The sequence below is a fragment of the Loxodonta africana genome, chromosome 5, assembly GCF_030014295.1.
Source record: "Loxodonta africana isolate mLoxAfr1 chromosome 5, mLoxAfr1.hap2, whole genome shotgun sequence".
Taxonomy (NCBI): Eukaryota; Metazoa; Chordata; class Mammalia; order Proboscidea; family Elephantidae; genus Loxodonta; species Loxodonta africana.
In genome coordinates, this window is record NC_087346.1 from 162,406,620 (window position 1) to 162,423,642 (window position 17,023).

At 52.7% G+C, this 17,023-nt stretch overlaps 1 protein-coding gene across 11 annotated transcripts in view; it reads left to right on the plus strand.

Annotated features, from left to right (window-relative positions):
• Positions 1 to 17,023, plus strand: part of JAKMIP1 (janus kinase and microtubule interacting protein 1) — a 155,308-nt gene that overhangs the window by 100,791 nt on the left and 37,494 nt on the right. For 10 of the 11 annotated variants that reach the window (XM_064286239.1, XM_064286244.1, XM_064286243.1 and 7 more), the window contains 5 exons: positions 2,194 to 2,322; positions 5,936 to 6,064; positions 7,700 to 7,783; positions 12,973 to 13,035; positions 15,274 to 15,372. In XM_064286239.1, coding sequence (XP_064142309.1) covers positions 2,194 to 2,322; positions 5,936 to 6,064; positions 7,700 to 7,783; positions 12,973 to 13,035; positions 15,274 to 15,372 — 504 coding nt within the window. The remainder of the gene's footprint in view (positions 1 to 2,193; positions 2,323 to 5,935; positions 6,065 to 7,699; positions 7,784 to 12,972; positions 13,036 to 15,273; positions 15,373 to 17,023) is intronic. The other variant, XM_064286247.1, reaches the window with a different exon arrangement.

Consider the following 17,023-nt stretch of genomic DNA (forward strand, 5'->3'; position numbering starts at 1 on the left):
CTGGTTGTTTGGAACCTCTGTCTCTGGGGCTGCATTACCCGTTACCCGTCGGGGCTCCCCTGGTTCTCAGTTAGTTTGTTTACAGCACAGCTCGACTTCCAACTTTCTGCATCAACTCGAGTTAATGCGGGTGTTAGGGCTCAGTAATGAGCAGCCCCAGGGTGTCAGGTGGGTCGTCGGGGTCATTGCGCCCTGATGCATGAGCCCAGGATGGTCCTTGCAGTCCCAGCTCAGGCTCAGTGATGCTTCCTGGGGCCTCACAGTGTGTCCGAGCTGGGGCCTTCCAGCCAGGTGGTTCGACTGGCACAGGGACAGGGTAGTGCTGGGTGAACTGTGTGTGCAAAGGGGTCCCTGTGTTGCAGACGCTCTGGTCCTGGGCACCCTCACCACGGCCGTGATGTCATCACTCCTGACGATGTCACGTGTGTCAGGGTAGAACTGCTCCGTAGGGTGTTTGGGAAGTAGGTTGCCAGACCGTTCTTCCATTGTGCTTCTGGGTAGACTCAAACCACCAACTTTGTAGTTAGTAGTCGAGTGTGAACCATTTGCGTCACCAGGGACTTTGAAATTCCCGGAGCCTGGTAGGTCCCCATGCTCCTTCCTGTTACGCCCCTGGGGGGACTAAGCAGGGGACCACCCAGCGGATGTCGAAGGAACAAGAATGAGGTCCTGTGCAAACCTGAGCTACTTGTGGATTGGCAGCTTGGCTTTGAGCCCATTAACAGAAGGCTTGTTAGCCAAACTCGTTTAACAGCCACCATTTCTGCAGGGCCTGCGCTGTGCTTGGCCCTGGGCTGCAGTGTGAACAGAGGCACCACCCCTGCCCTCCTGAAGCTGGCGTGGGCTGGGGGTGGCAGGAAATAAACACACAGGAAAATGTGCCTGCGTCGGACGCTGGTGAGAGCTCCAAGGATCGTGAAGGAAGGAGAACGAAATGCTTTAGACATGGTGGTCGGGAAGCCTGCTTGATAAGGTGCATTTGTGCAGACACCCAAAGGAGAAGGAGAGAGCCAAGTGCTGGGGCGCGGGGTGGGGCGTGACATGCAAAGGCCCTGCCACAGCAAGTGCTCGGTGCGTGTGAAGGGCAGGCATGTGCAAGGTGCAGGTGTGGGTAGGTGTGAGGCATGCATGGTGCATGTGTGGTGTGGGCATGTGTGGTACAGGCATGTGCGAGGTGTGTGTGGGGGGGGCACGGGAGCACGTGGGGCAGAGGGGCTAGACCAGAGCATTGAAGTCATGGTTCCTTCTTTATGATTGTGAAAGTCACTCCTGAGTTGTAAAAGCAAATAAAAGTGCTTCTTGGGTTCATTGAAGGGGAAAAAAAGCTGAGGTTCCTAAACATGGGACACTGACCTGGTGCTTGGCCTCTTCTTTCCCCTGGAGGACTGGAGCATCATGTGGTGGGACCACGTCTGGTTTGGGTCGTCTGAGCCACAGAAGTTGCCTAGTCAGTGCCTGATGAGTGAATAAATGCGCGAGCGAGTAAATGAGGAAGGAGGCTCAGCACCCTGTGGTGGTGTTCAGGGTGGATGGGGTGCTGGGGGGGCTACGGGCTAGCACACTGAGGGTTCGAGTCACCTCCCAATCCGAGTGCTGGACACAAGGGCCCCAGAGCATCCTCCTGATATTTATGAAAGTCCTCAGTTTTCTGGAATAAAAAGTCAGAATTTGCCTACTGCCACTGAGGAGGAATTGGCCGTGTGCCTGCTGGGCGGTCTCAGCCCTGGGGTCAGATTCTGGACACCTGTCCATTTGCAGCCTTGACCTCTTTTTGGCCGTCTCCATCCAGATCCTCTCCCTCCGTCAACTGTGCAGCCCACTCTCCCCACCGCCCCCAAGTTCCAGGCCCTGAGCCAGACTCCTAGCTGGGCAAAGCGCACATGGGGCCGTAGGCAGGGCTCACGGTGAGGCAGGGCGCTGTCTCACAGAGAAGAAGGTGGGGATGCGAGGGCCAGGTGGTGGTGAGCTCACAGTGTGGTTGTGGAGCCAGGTCAGACTGCTCCCTCCACCTGCGAACATCCACACTGCCGCTCACTGTATCCCCCACTCAGCAGACCCCACCTGACAGCACCACCTCCCATGACCTACCTCCTGGTCCTGGGACGCCCTCAGCCCCATCTGCTCTGTGACGGTGGGGCTGAGGCCTCGGCAGCCCTGGTCTGCTCCTTATGGTGTGCACCCTGCGTTTCACAGAAGCATGTTGTGGAGACTTTTTTTGGATTTGATGAGGAGTCTGTGGACTCAGAAACGTTATCTGAGACGTCCTACAACACGGACAGGACAGACAGGACGCCAGCCACACCTGAGGAAGACATGGACGAGGTAAGCCACCCCCTGGCTGTCGGGACCCTCAACAGGGCCACGTGGCAGCACAGCCTGCCTCCCGCAGAGCCAGACCCCAGGTGGACCCTTCCTGCCATCCACGCTGGCATCAGGGAGGGTGTCTCCCCTTTTCCCAAACCCTAACTTCGGAAGGAAGAGGCTGCAGTCTTTGGGCATTGTACCCTGTGTAAGGGAAGTTCAGCCCGGTGGGTCCTCCTCACTCACTGCCCCCACCAGACTAGTCATTGCCTTTCCCTTTTTTTTTTTTTTTTTATTGTAGTCGAGTATGTAACAAAACACTTGCCAGGTAGCCACTGTCATGAACAATTCAGGGTGTTAGTTATGCTCACCGTGCTGAGCAGCCATCACTACGATTTTGATGATAAAGACAACATCCCTGTGGGGAAGTCCACAAGCACTACAGGTGTGAGGAGGAACGTGGGCTCCCGCAGCTCTGTCGCCCTCAGTGCCCCTCACTCTTGGGTCGTCCAGGCTCATGGTTCAGCTATGGAGCAAACGCGCTGGGTTCTCTAGGGCGCAAAGATGCCTTCTCACTACCCCCTCAATTCCACTGTGAACCTTCCTCCCCCATGGGGTCAGTGTCTGCCAGGATGCAGGTTCCCTGTCCTGCTCGTCCACCCCTCCTTCTGCACCTGGTGACTTTTCCTGAGCCCACCTGGAGGGTGGGAGGGGTAGGGGCATGCCCAAGGCCGTTCTACTCCTGGGAGGGGTGTGTGTTCTACAGGGGGGCCGTGCTCCTGGGGGCTCTTAGGCCCCACTGTGGGGCTACTCTCTGCAGCTCCCTGGCTGGGTTATAAACATTGCCGCCTCCAGCTGCCTGAACTCCCTCTGCCTGGTCGCCCTTCACAGACTCCCTGCTGTCTGTGGTCTTTCAGGGGAGTTCCTTCCAGGTGCTTCCAGGCAAGCTTCCCCCCAGGGGTTCATGTGGCCACAGGAGAACAAGCCCCCAGGTGACCCCTGCTTTTTACCACCTTCTGCTGAAACCCTAGCGACATGGGTCAGATGCTCTGAGGGGTCTTGGGACCCCATCTATGCTTGGGGGTGGGCAGAGAGATGCTCCAGCCCCCTCTCCTAGCCCAGCCTTGGCCTCACGTGGCTCAGGGCTCTGGTGCTGGAGACCCTCACGGCCGGTTGATGAGTCCCCTGGACAGCGTGGATGGGGCACTGGGTTTTGTTCCTGGCCATGGTCTTCACCACAGCACTGCTGGCCTCAGTTTATGTTAGGTTCCATTGGACTTAAATGGGGTCTTCCAGACACGATCTTGGGTCAGTTCTATTCAGCCTACAACACAAGTTTTTCCATGTGAGACGTGCACCCGGGCGTCCTTCCTCACAGCTGCATGGGGTCTGTCATGTGGGCTCCTAGCGCTTCATGGGTCCACTTGTCTTCAACTACAGGCAGCCAGCACTCTGTGAGGTGCTGCACTCGAGTCTTTGCTCCTGAAGTTCACGCCTCAGGATGGATTCCCAGAATGGGAGCAGGAGTCCAAGCTTGTGGGTGCAGGGGGACTCTGTGCCCTCCTCCCCCCATGCGTCTCGTGTAACTCAGGCGACTCCTGGGAACTCCACACACTCTGGAGAAGACCCCCCTTTATCCTTCAGCTCTTTACCCCCACGGCTTGCTGCTGAGTAATTGTCAGCCAAGTTTGGGGGACCCAGAGCTAGCTTTTGCCCAGGACAACTATGGTGCTCAGGAACATGTGACATCATGTAACACCATATCACATCACATCACGTCACACCACATTACGTCACACCACATCACGTCACATCGTGTCGCAGACCCAGAGCTAGCTTTTGCCCAGGATGACTCTGGAGCTCAGGACCATGTTACATCACATCACGTCATGTCATGCCACACCACATCACATCATGTCACACTGTGTCACACTGCATCATGCTACATCACACAGCATCACACAGTGTCACACCAGATAACATAGCGTCACAGCATCACACGGCGTCACACCACATAACACAGGGTCACAGTGTCACACGGTGTCACACCAGATAACACAGGGTCACAGCATCACACGGCGTCACACTAGATAACACAGTGTCACAGTGTCACATGGCATCACACCAGATAACACAGCATCACACGGCGTCACACCAGATAACACAGCGTCACATGGCATCACACCAGGTAACACAGCATCACAGCGTCACACGGCGTCACACCAGATAACACAGGGTCACAGCATCACACCAGATAACACAGGGTCACAGTGTCACACGGCGTAGCACCAGGTAACACAGCGTCACAGCGTCACACAGCATCACACCAGATAACACAACGTCACAGCATCACACGGCATCACACCAGTAACACAGCGTCACAACGTCACACGGCATCACACCAGGTAACACAGCGTCACAGCATCACACGGCGTCACACCAGGTAACACAGCATCACAACATTACATGGTGTCACACCAGATAACACAACGTCACACCAGATAACACAGCATCACAGCATCACACGGTGTCACACCAGGTAACACAGCATCACACCAGATAACACAGCATCACACGGCATCACACCAGGTAACACAGGGTCACAGCATCACACAGCATCACACCAGATAACACAGGGTCACAGCATCACACAGCGTCACACCAGATAACACAGCATCACAGCGTCACGGGGTGTCACACCAGATAACACAGCATCACAGTGTTACAGGGCGTCACACCAGATAACGCAGCATCACACAGCATCACACCAGATAACACAGCGTCACGGCGTCACACCAGATAACACAGCTTCACAGCGTCACACGGCGTCACACCAGATAACACAGCGTCACAGCATCACACCAGATAACACAGCGTCACAGCATCACACAGTGTCACAGCATCACACGGCGTCACACCAGATAACACAGCATCGATGTCACAGGGTGTCACACCAGATAACACAGCTTCACAGCGTCACACCAGATAACACAGCGTCACGGCATCACACGGCATCACACCGAATAACACAGCGTCACAGCCTCACATGGCGTCACACCAGATAACACAGCATCACAGCGTCACACGGCGTCACACCAGATAACAGTGTCATAGCATCACATGGCGTCACACCAGGTAACACAGTGTCACGGCGTCACACGGTGTCACACCAGATAACGCAGCATCACGGTGTCCCACGGCATCACACCAGATAACACAGTGTCACGGCGTCACACTAGGTAACACAACGTCATGTGGTGTCACACCAGAAAGCAGCGTCACGGCATCACATGGCATTACACCAGATAATACAGCATCACAGCATCACACAGCGTCACAGCGTCACATGGCGTCATACTAGATAACAGAGTGTTGCAGCATCAGACAGCATCACACCAGATAACAGCGTCACAGCATCACACAGTTTCACACCAGATAACACAGTGTCAGACAGCGTTGCACCAGATAACAGCGTCACAGCATCACATTGTTTCACACCAGATAACACAGCGTCACACCAGATAACACAGCGTCACAGCATCACACAGCGTCACACCAGATAACACAGCATCACAGCATCACACAGCGTCGCTCCACGTCACATCACAAGCCCCTTTCTTCCCCCCGTGTCCAGGCCACGACCAGAGAGGAGTCTGACCTTCGGTTCTGCCAGCTGACCAGGGAGTACCAGGCCCTGCAGCGAGCCTATGCCCTGCTCCAGGAGCAGGTGGGCGGGACGCTGGATGCCGAGAGAGAGGCCCGGGTGAGCACAGGGCCGGCGGGGGTATGGGAGTTGGTCGCACAGCACAGGGGGCCCTGGGGGCCGTTCGGGAAGCCTGGGGGCCAGGCACCGGGATGCTGGGGTGGGCCGGGGTCTGGGTCCTGGGGCATGGAGCTTTTGTGTACCTGGGGGGGGCTCTGCAGGGGCAGGACCTCCCCACCAGGCCTCCATGTGGCGCTGCCCCAGCTCTCACCTGGGGGGAACCACATCCTCCCCAGAGGCCGGGACCGGTGCCAGCAGAGGTGGTCGCTGGTGTGGGCGTCTAACAGCCACACATGCTGTCTGTGCAGGAACGGTTTCAGAGTTTACGGCTAACTGGAAACCCTGGTGGCGCAGTGGTTAAGAGCTACGGCTGCTAACCAAAAGGTGGGCAGTTTGAATCCACCAAGTGCTCCTTGGAAACCCTGTGGGGTTCTACTCCGTCCTGTAGGGTCGCTATGAGTCGGAATCAACCCAACGGCAACGGATTTGGTGTTTTTGGAGGGATGGCATCCACTCTCCTGTTGAGAACCCCTCACACACCCCCCACGGGCCACTCCCCTGCAGCCCCTCAGCCTGGCTGCACTGCCGAGTGCGGACTGAGTCTGCCCCCCCGTAGCTCCTTCCTGGCTGCGCTGCCGAGTGCAGACTGTGTCTGCCCCCCTGTGGCTCCTTCCTGGCTGCGCTGCCGAGTGCGGACTGCGTCTGCCCCCCGTAGCTCCTTCCTGGCTGCGCTGCCGAGTGCGGACTGCGTCTGCCCCCCTGTGGCTCCTTCCACCTCCTTCTCCCATCAGAGACACTGGGCAGGGCCTGTACCCCTTGCTCCAAGGCAAGAGAAGTTCCAGAGGGCCAGCTGTAGGGCCAGCGCGCTCTGCTTGGACTGCACTGAGTCTTTGTGTTTAAATTTCATCTAACTGTCAACACTTAAAAGTCAGAAATCTCATGTACGAAAACAGATTTCTGGCTCCCCTGTAAAGAATCAGAAGACCTGTCAGCGCTACTGTTCATTTCTGCTGCTGTTTGGGTTATAAAGATGATACGTCACTGTGGAGAAAGTCCAGATTATGGCTTCCTATTGTGTTGGCTCTGGGATGGGCATGGCCTCCAGTTTGCCACAGTCCCCATCACTCCCTGCTGCTCCACGCCCTGTCAGCTTCCCTTATTTACACTGCTGCCTGGTCTTGAAGGCATCCTGGTGCACGGCCCTTGTGTAGGTGACCGAGAGCTCATAGAGGGGGCTGGGTGGGTGTGGAGGTGCTTGGTGGTAGTCCTGATTGCCGGGTGAGCACCACCACCCTGGTCAGATGGCTGGGCTGAGAGTCTTGCTTCCAGCCCACTCGCCCCCTTGAAGAAAGTGGTCTCTGCTCCAGGCTTCGGTTTCCTTGTCTGTTAAATCAAGGGAGTTAGAACTGACGACCTCTCAAGACCTTTTGGTTCTTATGATTTTTCTATCTGCCAGCAATAGATGAGCCTAGATAGAGACAGGCAGGTTGTATCTGGACACAGGCGTGGCCGCAGGCGAACCTGCTCTAAGGCTTTGCCGTCAGCAGCCAGGCGTAGCTGTTCCATGGCTATACCCTTGCTGCTTTTCTGCCGCCTGTCTGAAGGACCTGCTGACTCTGGTCCCTTCTGTTCCAGACTCGGGAGCAGCTACAGGCTGACCTGCTGAGGTCCCAGGCGAAAATCGAAGATTTAGAGAAGTTACTTGTGGAGAAGGGCCAGGTGAGCAGCAGTGACCCTGTGGTCGGCTGGTGTTTGCTTTTCTGCACTTAAAAGAGAAGAACTTCCTGTCTCCTGGTGGTGACCTTCGGCCACCCTTGGTGCTGAGGGGTGTCCTGGGGGCTGTGATGGGAACTCTGGGGACATTAGGGAGAAAACCTGGCAGAACCTGGGTGAGGACATGCTGCGAATCTGCCTGCTTGCAGAGCTTTTGAACATCAAAATGTGTTGAGATTCTAACTTAGCTTTTTCTTTGCCAATGAACAAAAAAGGTCACTTCAAAAGGAAGTTGGTGACCAAATCTCTTTCCACTTGCGTCTGGGAGAGGCGTTGTCACCTGCCCAGGTTTAAGCGTGGGTGTGGCAACCTGGCAGAGCTACGTTCTTGTGGGCAGGGCTTCACCTCAGGCGCACAGCAGGGGCTTCCACCCAATGATTGTCATAAAGCCACATGGCGCTTCCAGGCTAGAGTGACCTGGATCAGGGGAGGCCAGGGACAGCAGGCATGGCTCAGGGGTAAAGCCTGACCTGAACCTGCCTCAGTGGATTCATGTCCTGAGACCAACATAACAAAGTACCACCTACTGGGGGGCTTATGACAATGGAGATGCATTATCTCACAATCTGGAGCAGGTGGGAGTCCAAGATCAGGGTGTCAGCAGGGCCAGGCTCTCTCTGGAGGCTCTCGGAGTGTCCTTCCTTGTCTCTCCCAACTCCTGGTAGCTCCAGCTGCAGCATCACATGGCGTCCTTCCTCTGTATCCCTGTCTCTGTGTCTCTTCTCCTTTATAAGGATGCCACTTACGGGATCAAGGCCCACCCTATTCCAGCATTGTTGTTGTTGTGTGGTTAGGTGCCATCGAGTCAGTTCCAACACACAGCGGCCCTATGTCCAACAGAACGAAACGCTGCCTGGTCCTGCGCCATCCTCATAATCCTTGTTATGATTAAGCCCATTGTTGCAGCCACTGTGTCAATCCATCTCATTGAGGGTCTTCCTCTTTTTCACTGGCCCTCTACTTTACCAAGCATGATGTCCTTCTCCAGGGACTGATCCCTCCTGATAACATGTACAAAGTATGTGAGACGTAGTCTTGCCATCTTGCTTCTAAGGAGCGTTCTGGTTGTACTTCTTCCAATACAAACTTGTTGTTCTTTTGGCAGTTCATGGTATATTCAATATTCTTCTCCAACACCACAATTGAGAGGTATCAGTTCTTCTTTGGTCTTCCTTATTCATCATCCAGCTTTCACGTGCATAGGAGACGATTGAAAACACCATGGGTTGGGTCAGGTGCACCTTAGTCTTCAGGGTAACATCTTCGGTTTTCAGCACTTTAAAGAGGTCTTTGCAGCAGATTTGTCCAATGCAGTGTGTGCTCTGATTTCTTGACTGCTGTTTCCATGGGTGTTGATTGTGGATCCAAGTAAAATGAAATTCTTGACAACTTCAATCTTTTCTCCATTTATTATGATGTTGCTTATTGGTCCAGCTGTGAGGATTTTTGTTTTCTTTATGTTGAGGTGTAATCCATACTGAAGGCTGTGGTCTTTGATCTTCATTAGTAAGTGCTTCAAGTCCTTTTCACTTTCAGCATGAAAGGTTGTGTCATCTGCATAACGCAGGTTGTTGATGAGTCTTCCTCCAATCCTGATGCCCTGTTCTTCTTCATATAGTCCAGCTTCTTGTATTATTTGCTCAGCATACAGATTAAATAGGTATGGTGAAAGGATACAACCCTGATGCACACCTTTCTTGACTTTAAACGACCCACCATCCCCTTTTTATGTCTGAATACTGCCTCTTGATCTATGTACAGATTCCTCATGAGCACAATTAAGTGTTCCGGAATTGCCGTTTTTCATAATTTTATCCATAATTTGTTATGATCCACACAGTCGAATGCCTTTGCATAGTCAATAAAACACAGGTAAACATCCTTCTGGTATTTTCTGCTTTCAGCCAGGATCCATCTGACATCAGCAATGATATCCCTGTTTCCACGTCCTCTTCTGAAACTGGCCTGAATTTCTGGCAGTTCCCTGTCGATATACTGCTGCAGCCGTTTTTGAATGATCTTCAGCAAAATTTTACTTGTGTGTGATGTTAATGATATAGTTCCATGATTTCTGCATTTGGTGGGATCACCTTTCTTGGGAATAGGCATAAATATGGATCTCTTCCAGTCAGTTGGCCAGATAGCTGTCTTCCAAATTTCCTAGTGTAGACAAGTGAGTGCTTCTAGCGCTACATGTTTGTTGAAATATCTCAGTTGGTATTGTATCAATTCCCAGAGCCTTGCTTTTAACCAATGCCTTCAGTGCAGCTTAGACTTCTTCCTTTAGTATTATTGGTTCCTGCTCAGATGGTACCTCCTGAAATGGTTGAACGCCAACTAATTCTTTTTGATATGCTGACTCTGTGTATTCCTTCCATCTTCTTTTGATGCTTCCTGAGTCTTATAATATTTTCCTCATATAATCCTTCAATATTGCAACTTGAGGCTTGAATTTTTTTTCTTCAGTTCTTTCCACTTGAGAAATGCAGAGCATATTCTTTCCTTTTGGTTTTCCATCTCCAGGTCTTTGCACATGACATTATAATACATTACTATGTCTTCTCAAGCTGCCTTTTGAAATCTTCTGTTCAACCCTTTTACTTCATCATTTCTTCGTTTCACCTTAGCTACTCGACATTCAAGACCAAGTTTCAGAGTTTCTTCTAACATCCATTTTGGTCTTTCTTTCCTGTCTTTTTAATGACCTCTTGCTTTCTTCATGTGTGATGTCCTTGGTGTCATTCTACAACTTGTGTGGTCTTCAGTCACTAGCATTCAATGTATCAAATCTATTCTTGAGATGGTCTCTAAATTCAGGTGGGATATACTCAAGGTCGTACTTTGGCTCTCGTGGACTTGTTCTAATTTTCTTCAGTTTCAACTTGAACTTGCATGTGAGTAATTGATGGCATGTTTTGCAATTGGCCCCTGGCCCTGTTCTGACTGATGATATTGAGCTTTTCCATCGTCTCTTTCCACAGATGTAGTTGATTTGATCCCTGTGTATTCCATCTGGTGAGGTCCACATGTGTAGTTACTGTTTATGTTGGTAAAAAAAGGTATTTGCAATGAAGAATTCATTGGTCTTGCAAAATTCTATCATGGGATCTCCGGCATCATTTCTATCACCAAGGCCATGTTTTCCAACTACTGATCCTTCTTCTTTGTTTCCAACTTTCCCATTTCAATCTCCAGTAATTATCAATGCATCCTGATTGTATGTTCAATCAATTTCAGACTGCAGCAGTTGGTAAAAATCTTCAGTTTCTTCGTCTTTGGTCTTAGTGGTTGGTGCATAAATTTGAATAATAGTCGTATTAACCGGTCTTCCTTGTAGGCGTATGAATATTATCCTACCACTGATAGAATTGTACTTCAGGATAGGTCTTGAAATGTTCTTTTTGACAATGAATGCAATACCATTACTCTTCAAGTTGTCATTCCCAGCATAGTAGTCCTTATGACTGATTCAAAATGGCCAGTATCAGTCCATTTCAGCTTATTAATGCCTAGGATATCAATGTCTATTCATCCCATTTCATTTTTGACAATTTGCAATTTTCCTAGATTCATATTTCATACATTCTATGTTTCAATTATTAATGGATGTTTGCAGCTGTTTCTTCTCATTTTGAGTTGTGCCACACTGGCAAATGAAGGTCCCAAAAGCTTGACTCTATCTACATCATTAAGGTCGACTCTGCTTTGAGGAGGCAGCTCTTCCCCAGTCATCTTTTGATGTCTTCTGGCACTGTATCAAACAGTGTTCCACTGCTATTCATAAGATTTTCACTGGCTAAATCTTTTCAGAAGTATACTGCCAGATCCTTCATCCTAGTCTGTCTTAGTCTGGAAGCTCAGCTGAAACTTGTCCGCCGTGGGTGACCCTGCTGGTATCTGAATACCGGTGGCATAGCTTCCAGCATCACAGCAACACACAAGCCCCCACAGTAGGACAAACTGACAGACCCGTGGGGGTCTGTCATGGCCTCATGTTAACACAAATGATAATACCTTTAAAGACCCTATTTGCAAACAACGTCACGTTCACAGGTACTGGGGTTTAGGACTTCAGGATATCCATGAACTTGGGGTGGGAAAGACCCTGGAGGGCTCTGGGCAGAAGGCCAACCTCAACAAGTGTTTCCAGCGTGGCAGCAAAGGTCTGAGGGTGAGCATAACCACCACATGAGGACAGCCAGGGCCATGGGCCAGGCGACCAGTGAGGAACTGTCTTCTGACCTTGTCCTGACTTTCCCTGGACCTCAGTGTCCCTCTTCCAGGCTGAGTACCTGGTCACCATCTCCACCTGGTTAACCTCCCCTCAGGTACCATTCCCATGTTTACGGGCACGCCTGCCCCAGTGCCTGCTGCAGAAGGTGGCCACCTACTCAGCAGGCACCTGCCAGGCCCTGCTGGCCCTGTGTGTGGTGCTCAGGGCAATGTATCAGTCATCTACTGCTGGCTCACGACCATCCTGAAGCCCAGTTGTTTGAAACAACAAGATTTATCTGCTCTCTGTTGGTGCGGGCAAGAGTTGCAGGGATTGATAGCCTAGGAGGCCCGCACGAATGCAAGCAGAGGCGGGTGAGGGATCCACGAGGCCCAGAGCTCAGATGGAGGAAGACGACTGGGAAGGCCCTCGTTCCTTCATTCTTTGATTCATTTGTCCATCTGTCTGATGTTTACTGAGCTCCTGTGTAGCTCAGGCACTGGCGAAGAACAGACACAACCCTCATGCCCTCAAAACTTACCTGGTGGGTGTGGCTGGGCACAGTCATAGGCAGGGCAGCCCTGGTGAGAGCGTGAAGGGATGGGTGTGGGACTGTAGCTAGGTCACGTGTCTGAGGGGTGGGCACAGGGTCAGCCTTCATGGGTGTCCAGGTGCCGGCCCACCCGGCAAACACTGGGCCGTATTTCTGTGAATGCACACAGTAAGTTCATGGTGGTTTGGGGGACCTGGGTGGGTAAGGGAGGCACAGTCCCTAGGCTGCCGATACTGACTTTGAGGCTGAAGGTTTAGTGGGACAGTGGGCCGTTCTGGCCCCTGCAGCCTGGTGACCATCCCACTGCAGGTTTGCTGTTTTACTCTCTGTGGTCTTTGATGGTGTGAACATATTTAGTGTTTTCCTTAGGATTCCAAGTGGGTTGAAGAAAAGCAGCTGCTTATTAGAACAAACCAGGACTTGCTGGAAAAGGTATGTGAACCTAAACCTTCCACCCTCAACTCAGAGAACTGGGAGCCCAGAGTTGATGGACCCCAGGCTGGGGCCCCGATTGCACAGATTGTACATACCACCCACTCTGTGGGCACTCCTGGTCTCCCTGGCCCTTACCGGGGAGACATCCCCCTCTGCCCCGTGACCTCGGCCACTGGCCCTGGCAGTCCTTGGTGGGGCCCCAGAACAGGCACAGCTTTACCCAGGCCCCTGCAGGGTGGTGATGCTGCTGGCACCTCTGCCACGTTTGGGGGTCCCAGAACCCCTCAGCCCCTGGGTGGAGTGGGCAGTGTCAGAGCCCGGGTCAGACGGTTCAGCCCATCCACTGGGGAGTCTTCCCAGACCAGGCCTTAGCTTGCTTTCTCGTTTGTGTGTGATTTGATAAATTCTTTTGTAAATCTCCTGGGCTGTGTGGCCATCACTGCATGCTATTTTAGAGCATCCCACCCCATAAAGACCGCAGCCCCTTTGAGCTCACTCTCATATCCATGCCAGCCCCTAGCAGCCCCCAGCCCCTAGCAGCCTTAGCAGCCCCTAGCAACCCCCAGAAGCTCCCAGCAGCCCCTAGCAGCCCCCAGCAGCCCTTAGCAGCCCCTAGCAGCCCCCAGCAGCTCCCAGCAGCCCCTAGCAGCCCCTAGCAGCCTTAGCAGCCCCTAGCAACCCCCAGAAGCTCCCAGCAGCCCCTAGCAGCCCCCAGCAGCCCTTAGCAGCCCCTAGCAGCCCCCAGCAGCTCCCAGCAGCCCCTAGCAGCCCCTAGCAGCCTTAGCAGCCCCTAGCAACCCCCAGAAGCTCCCAGCAGCCCCTAGCAGCCCCCAGCAGCCCTTAGCAGCCCCTAGCAGCCCCCAGCAGCTCCCAGCAGCCCCTAGCATCCCCAAGCCCCCAGCAGCCCCCAGCCTCTAGCAGCCTCTAGCAGCCCCGAGCAGCCCCCAGCCCCCAGCAGCCCCTAGCAGCCCCCAGCAGTCCCCAGCCTCCAGCAGTCCCCAGTCACCAGCAGCCTTCAGCTCCTAGCAGCCCCCAGCCTACTCTCTGTCCCTTTAGATTTATTTTCTCTGGACATTTCACAGCAGGACCTGGCCTGGCCTTAGCATGTCAGCACTGGGATACTAGAACCGGGGCAGCCTACTGAGGGAGGGGGGTCCAGTTATCAGCTCTGAGGCCCCCAGAGGGGGTGTCCAGGCCCCAGTGGCTGTGAAAGGGTGGATCTGGGCCCGTTGGCTCAGAGGCTAGGGAAGGGGGGTCCAGCCTATTGGCTCTGAGGCCTGGGAGGGAGGAGTTTGGCCAGTTGCTTCTGAGGCGCTGGAAGGGGGATTCTGGCCCCCTTGGCTCTGAGGCCCAGGAGGGGAGTCTGATCCCTTTGGCTCTGGCCTGGGAGGGGGTGGGTCTGGCCCCCACAGCTCTGAGGCTCTGGAAGGAGTGACAGCATCCTTGGGGTGGCACTACCCGAGAGCCCCTCTGCCCTCAGTCTGAAAGGGGGGTCACAGGGCAGAGGTACTACACCCTCACTGGCAAGCGTGGTTGTAAAAGGTGCTGTTGTTGACTGCTTCGACAGAAGCTGGGAGGCGGGGGATGGCTAAGGTGCTCTCCGGGGTCTCTGGCTGGGCTCAGGCCGATTCCGTGTTCAGGATAACTGCACGTTCATGCTTCTAGGAGCACTGTCTGGGAAAGGAGAGGGAATTGGTGTCTTGGCTGTTTTGAATGGGAACTCTGAGAGGGCTGGTTCCGGGCGGTGGTTGGGAAGGATGCGACGGGCTTGGGGGCGCCTCACTCCTTCCACCTTTGACCTCAGGGACAGGACTTAATAGCTCTGTGCCTCAGTTTCCCCACCATCCAGGCTCAAGGTCTTTTGTTTTTCCCAGCCTCAGTTTTGTTGCAAACCTTCCCCTTCTGCTCCTTCTCTCAGTGACTACCATATTTTTACTGAAATAACACACACCTTCTAAGTGTGTTTGCCAACTGTGCCCCCACCGTGAGGTATTTTCATAAACACCGCTATGCTAATTTTTTTTTTTTACAGTAACATGTAAAAAAAAATTGGCATAGTGGTGCTTATGCAAATACCTTGTGGCGGGAGGGCACAGCTGGCAAACACGCTTAGAAAGTGTGTGTTATTTGAGTAAAAATATGGTAGTCCCCTGCTTCCTCCAGGCCCCCCAGGAAGGAAGCTCCTGATCTGGGGACCCGTCTCTCTGATGGTCACCCAAAGATGCCTTTTTCTAGATCTACAGGCTGGAGGTGGAGGAGAGCCAGCTGAAGGACGAGATGCAAGACGCCAGGGACCAGAACGAGCTGCTAGAGTTCCGGGTGCTAGAGCTGGAAGTAAGAGACTCTATCTGTTGTAAGCTCCCAAATGGAGCAGACATTCTCTTTGAACCCAAACTGAAATTCGCGTGATGCTCCAGGTGCGTTCAAGCGTGTGTGAAGGGACATGTTATCGTTTCTTTTTAAATCTGTATGTTCAGAGTAATTTCCCTGCCTTAACATGTTCTGGAGAAAATGCTCACCGAAGTCTGTGGACGTGTACCAGAGCTAAAATATTTATTGCCGACGGCTTGTTTTGCACTTAATAAAATGATTTGTTTTTGCAATGTTTTGCCTTTTTCATTTGTGTTCATTCCCATAACTACTTCTCTCCTGCACGCATGGTCACCTGGTGTGCGTTCTGCAACCTGGGCGGAAGCACCATCACAATTAATAACCCACCTTTCTCCGTGGCCCTGTGTGCAGAGAGCTCACATTTTGAAATAGAAGGGTCTGATCTGGCTGGCATCTGACTCAGTAAAGTGTTTGATGCTGGTTTAGACCCATTTTTTCTTTGCCAAGGTCAACACAAGGTAAGTAAAGACCGAGTGAGAGGCATTTGCAGAGGCAATTCAGAGTGCTGGTCATGCAGCCCACGCTGTCGTCAGGTGACCACACACCTGTGTGTTGCAGCAGGATTAGACTAAAAAATACCGTTTGTCACTAAATCTACATGTCTGCTCTTTGGGGAGGAGGGAGGCTGTAAGCAGTTTATGTGCAGAAATCGTCCTGCGGCAGCTTCCCCAGTGCACCAAGTGGGGGGCACTGAATAGTGATGGTTTTCTGCCTCTGACTGAAAGCTTGGCTCGGGTATATCCCCTGCTGCCACGCGGCTGCGTTACTTCATCATTTTCTTGTTTAAAAGTCACCGCCATCTTGACCATCTCCTGAGCTTGTTGCTGGTTCCCCAGCACCTGTAGCCGGCAGCTAGGCTCTCTCCCAGCTGAAACTTTGCATGTGCAAAACCCTCGGCAACAACAGACGCCTGAGCTTTGCTGTTTGGAGGTTTCTGCTTTCGTTTCCCCCGGGACTTCAGTTAATACCCTATTTACCTGGGAAGCTGCCATCTCTGTACATTGGCCGGTGGCTCAAGCTGTGGCCTGAGTACTCCTCAGAACCAAGGGTTGCTGCATTACGTACCTCTTGCTTGAGTGGGAATTGAGTATTTTATCAATGCTGTGAGAAGTCTCTGTTAATACTCCTGCCATCTCGAGAAAACTCTTTGCACGTCTTTGTTGTGCATCTTTCTGGTGAGAATTCCATCGGCACTGCTCTGCTTTCTGCAATTCTCTTCCTTAGCTTTCTCCACCCTCCTTCATAGCCATTAGAAGCCTGTTTCTGACTTTGGTTCATGTAAAATGGAGCTTTCTTGTGTCCCCTTTTCCGTGGAGACAGTCTTTAAATGGGGTAGTGCAGATCGAGAGGCATCTGCAGAACTGAGTGGCCCTCTGAATGTTGCTCTTGTCAGCTAGCAAGGGAGAGCCCAGGCAGGGCTTTGTGGAGATGAGCTGCCAAGCGGCCTGACTTCCCTTCAGCCTTACCGAGGGCACCTGCTCATCGTCCGCATGTAATGATCGTCTCGGTGACCTTCCTTAACCCAAAGACTGAGGAAGCCACTGGCCCTGTAGTCCTGCTGCAGGAGTGACCCAAAGCATGCTATTTGTCTCTG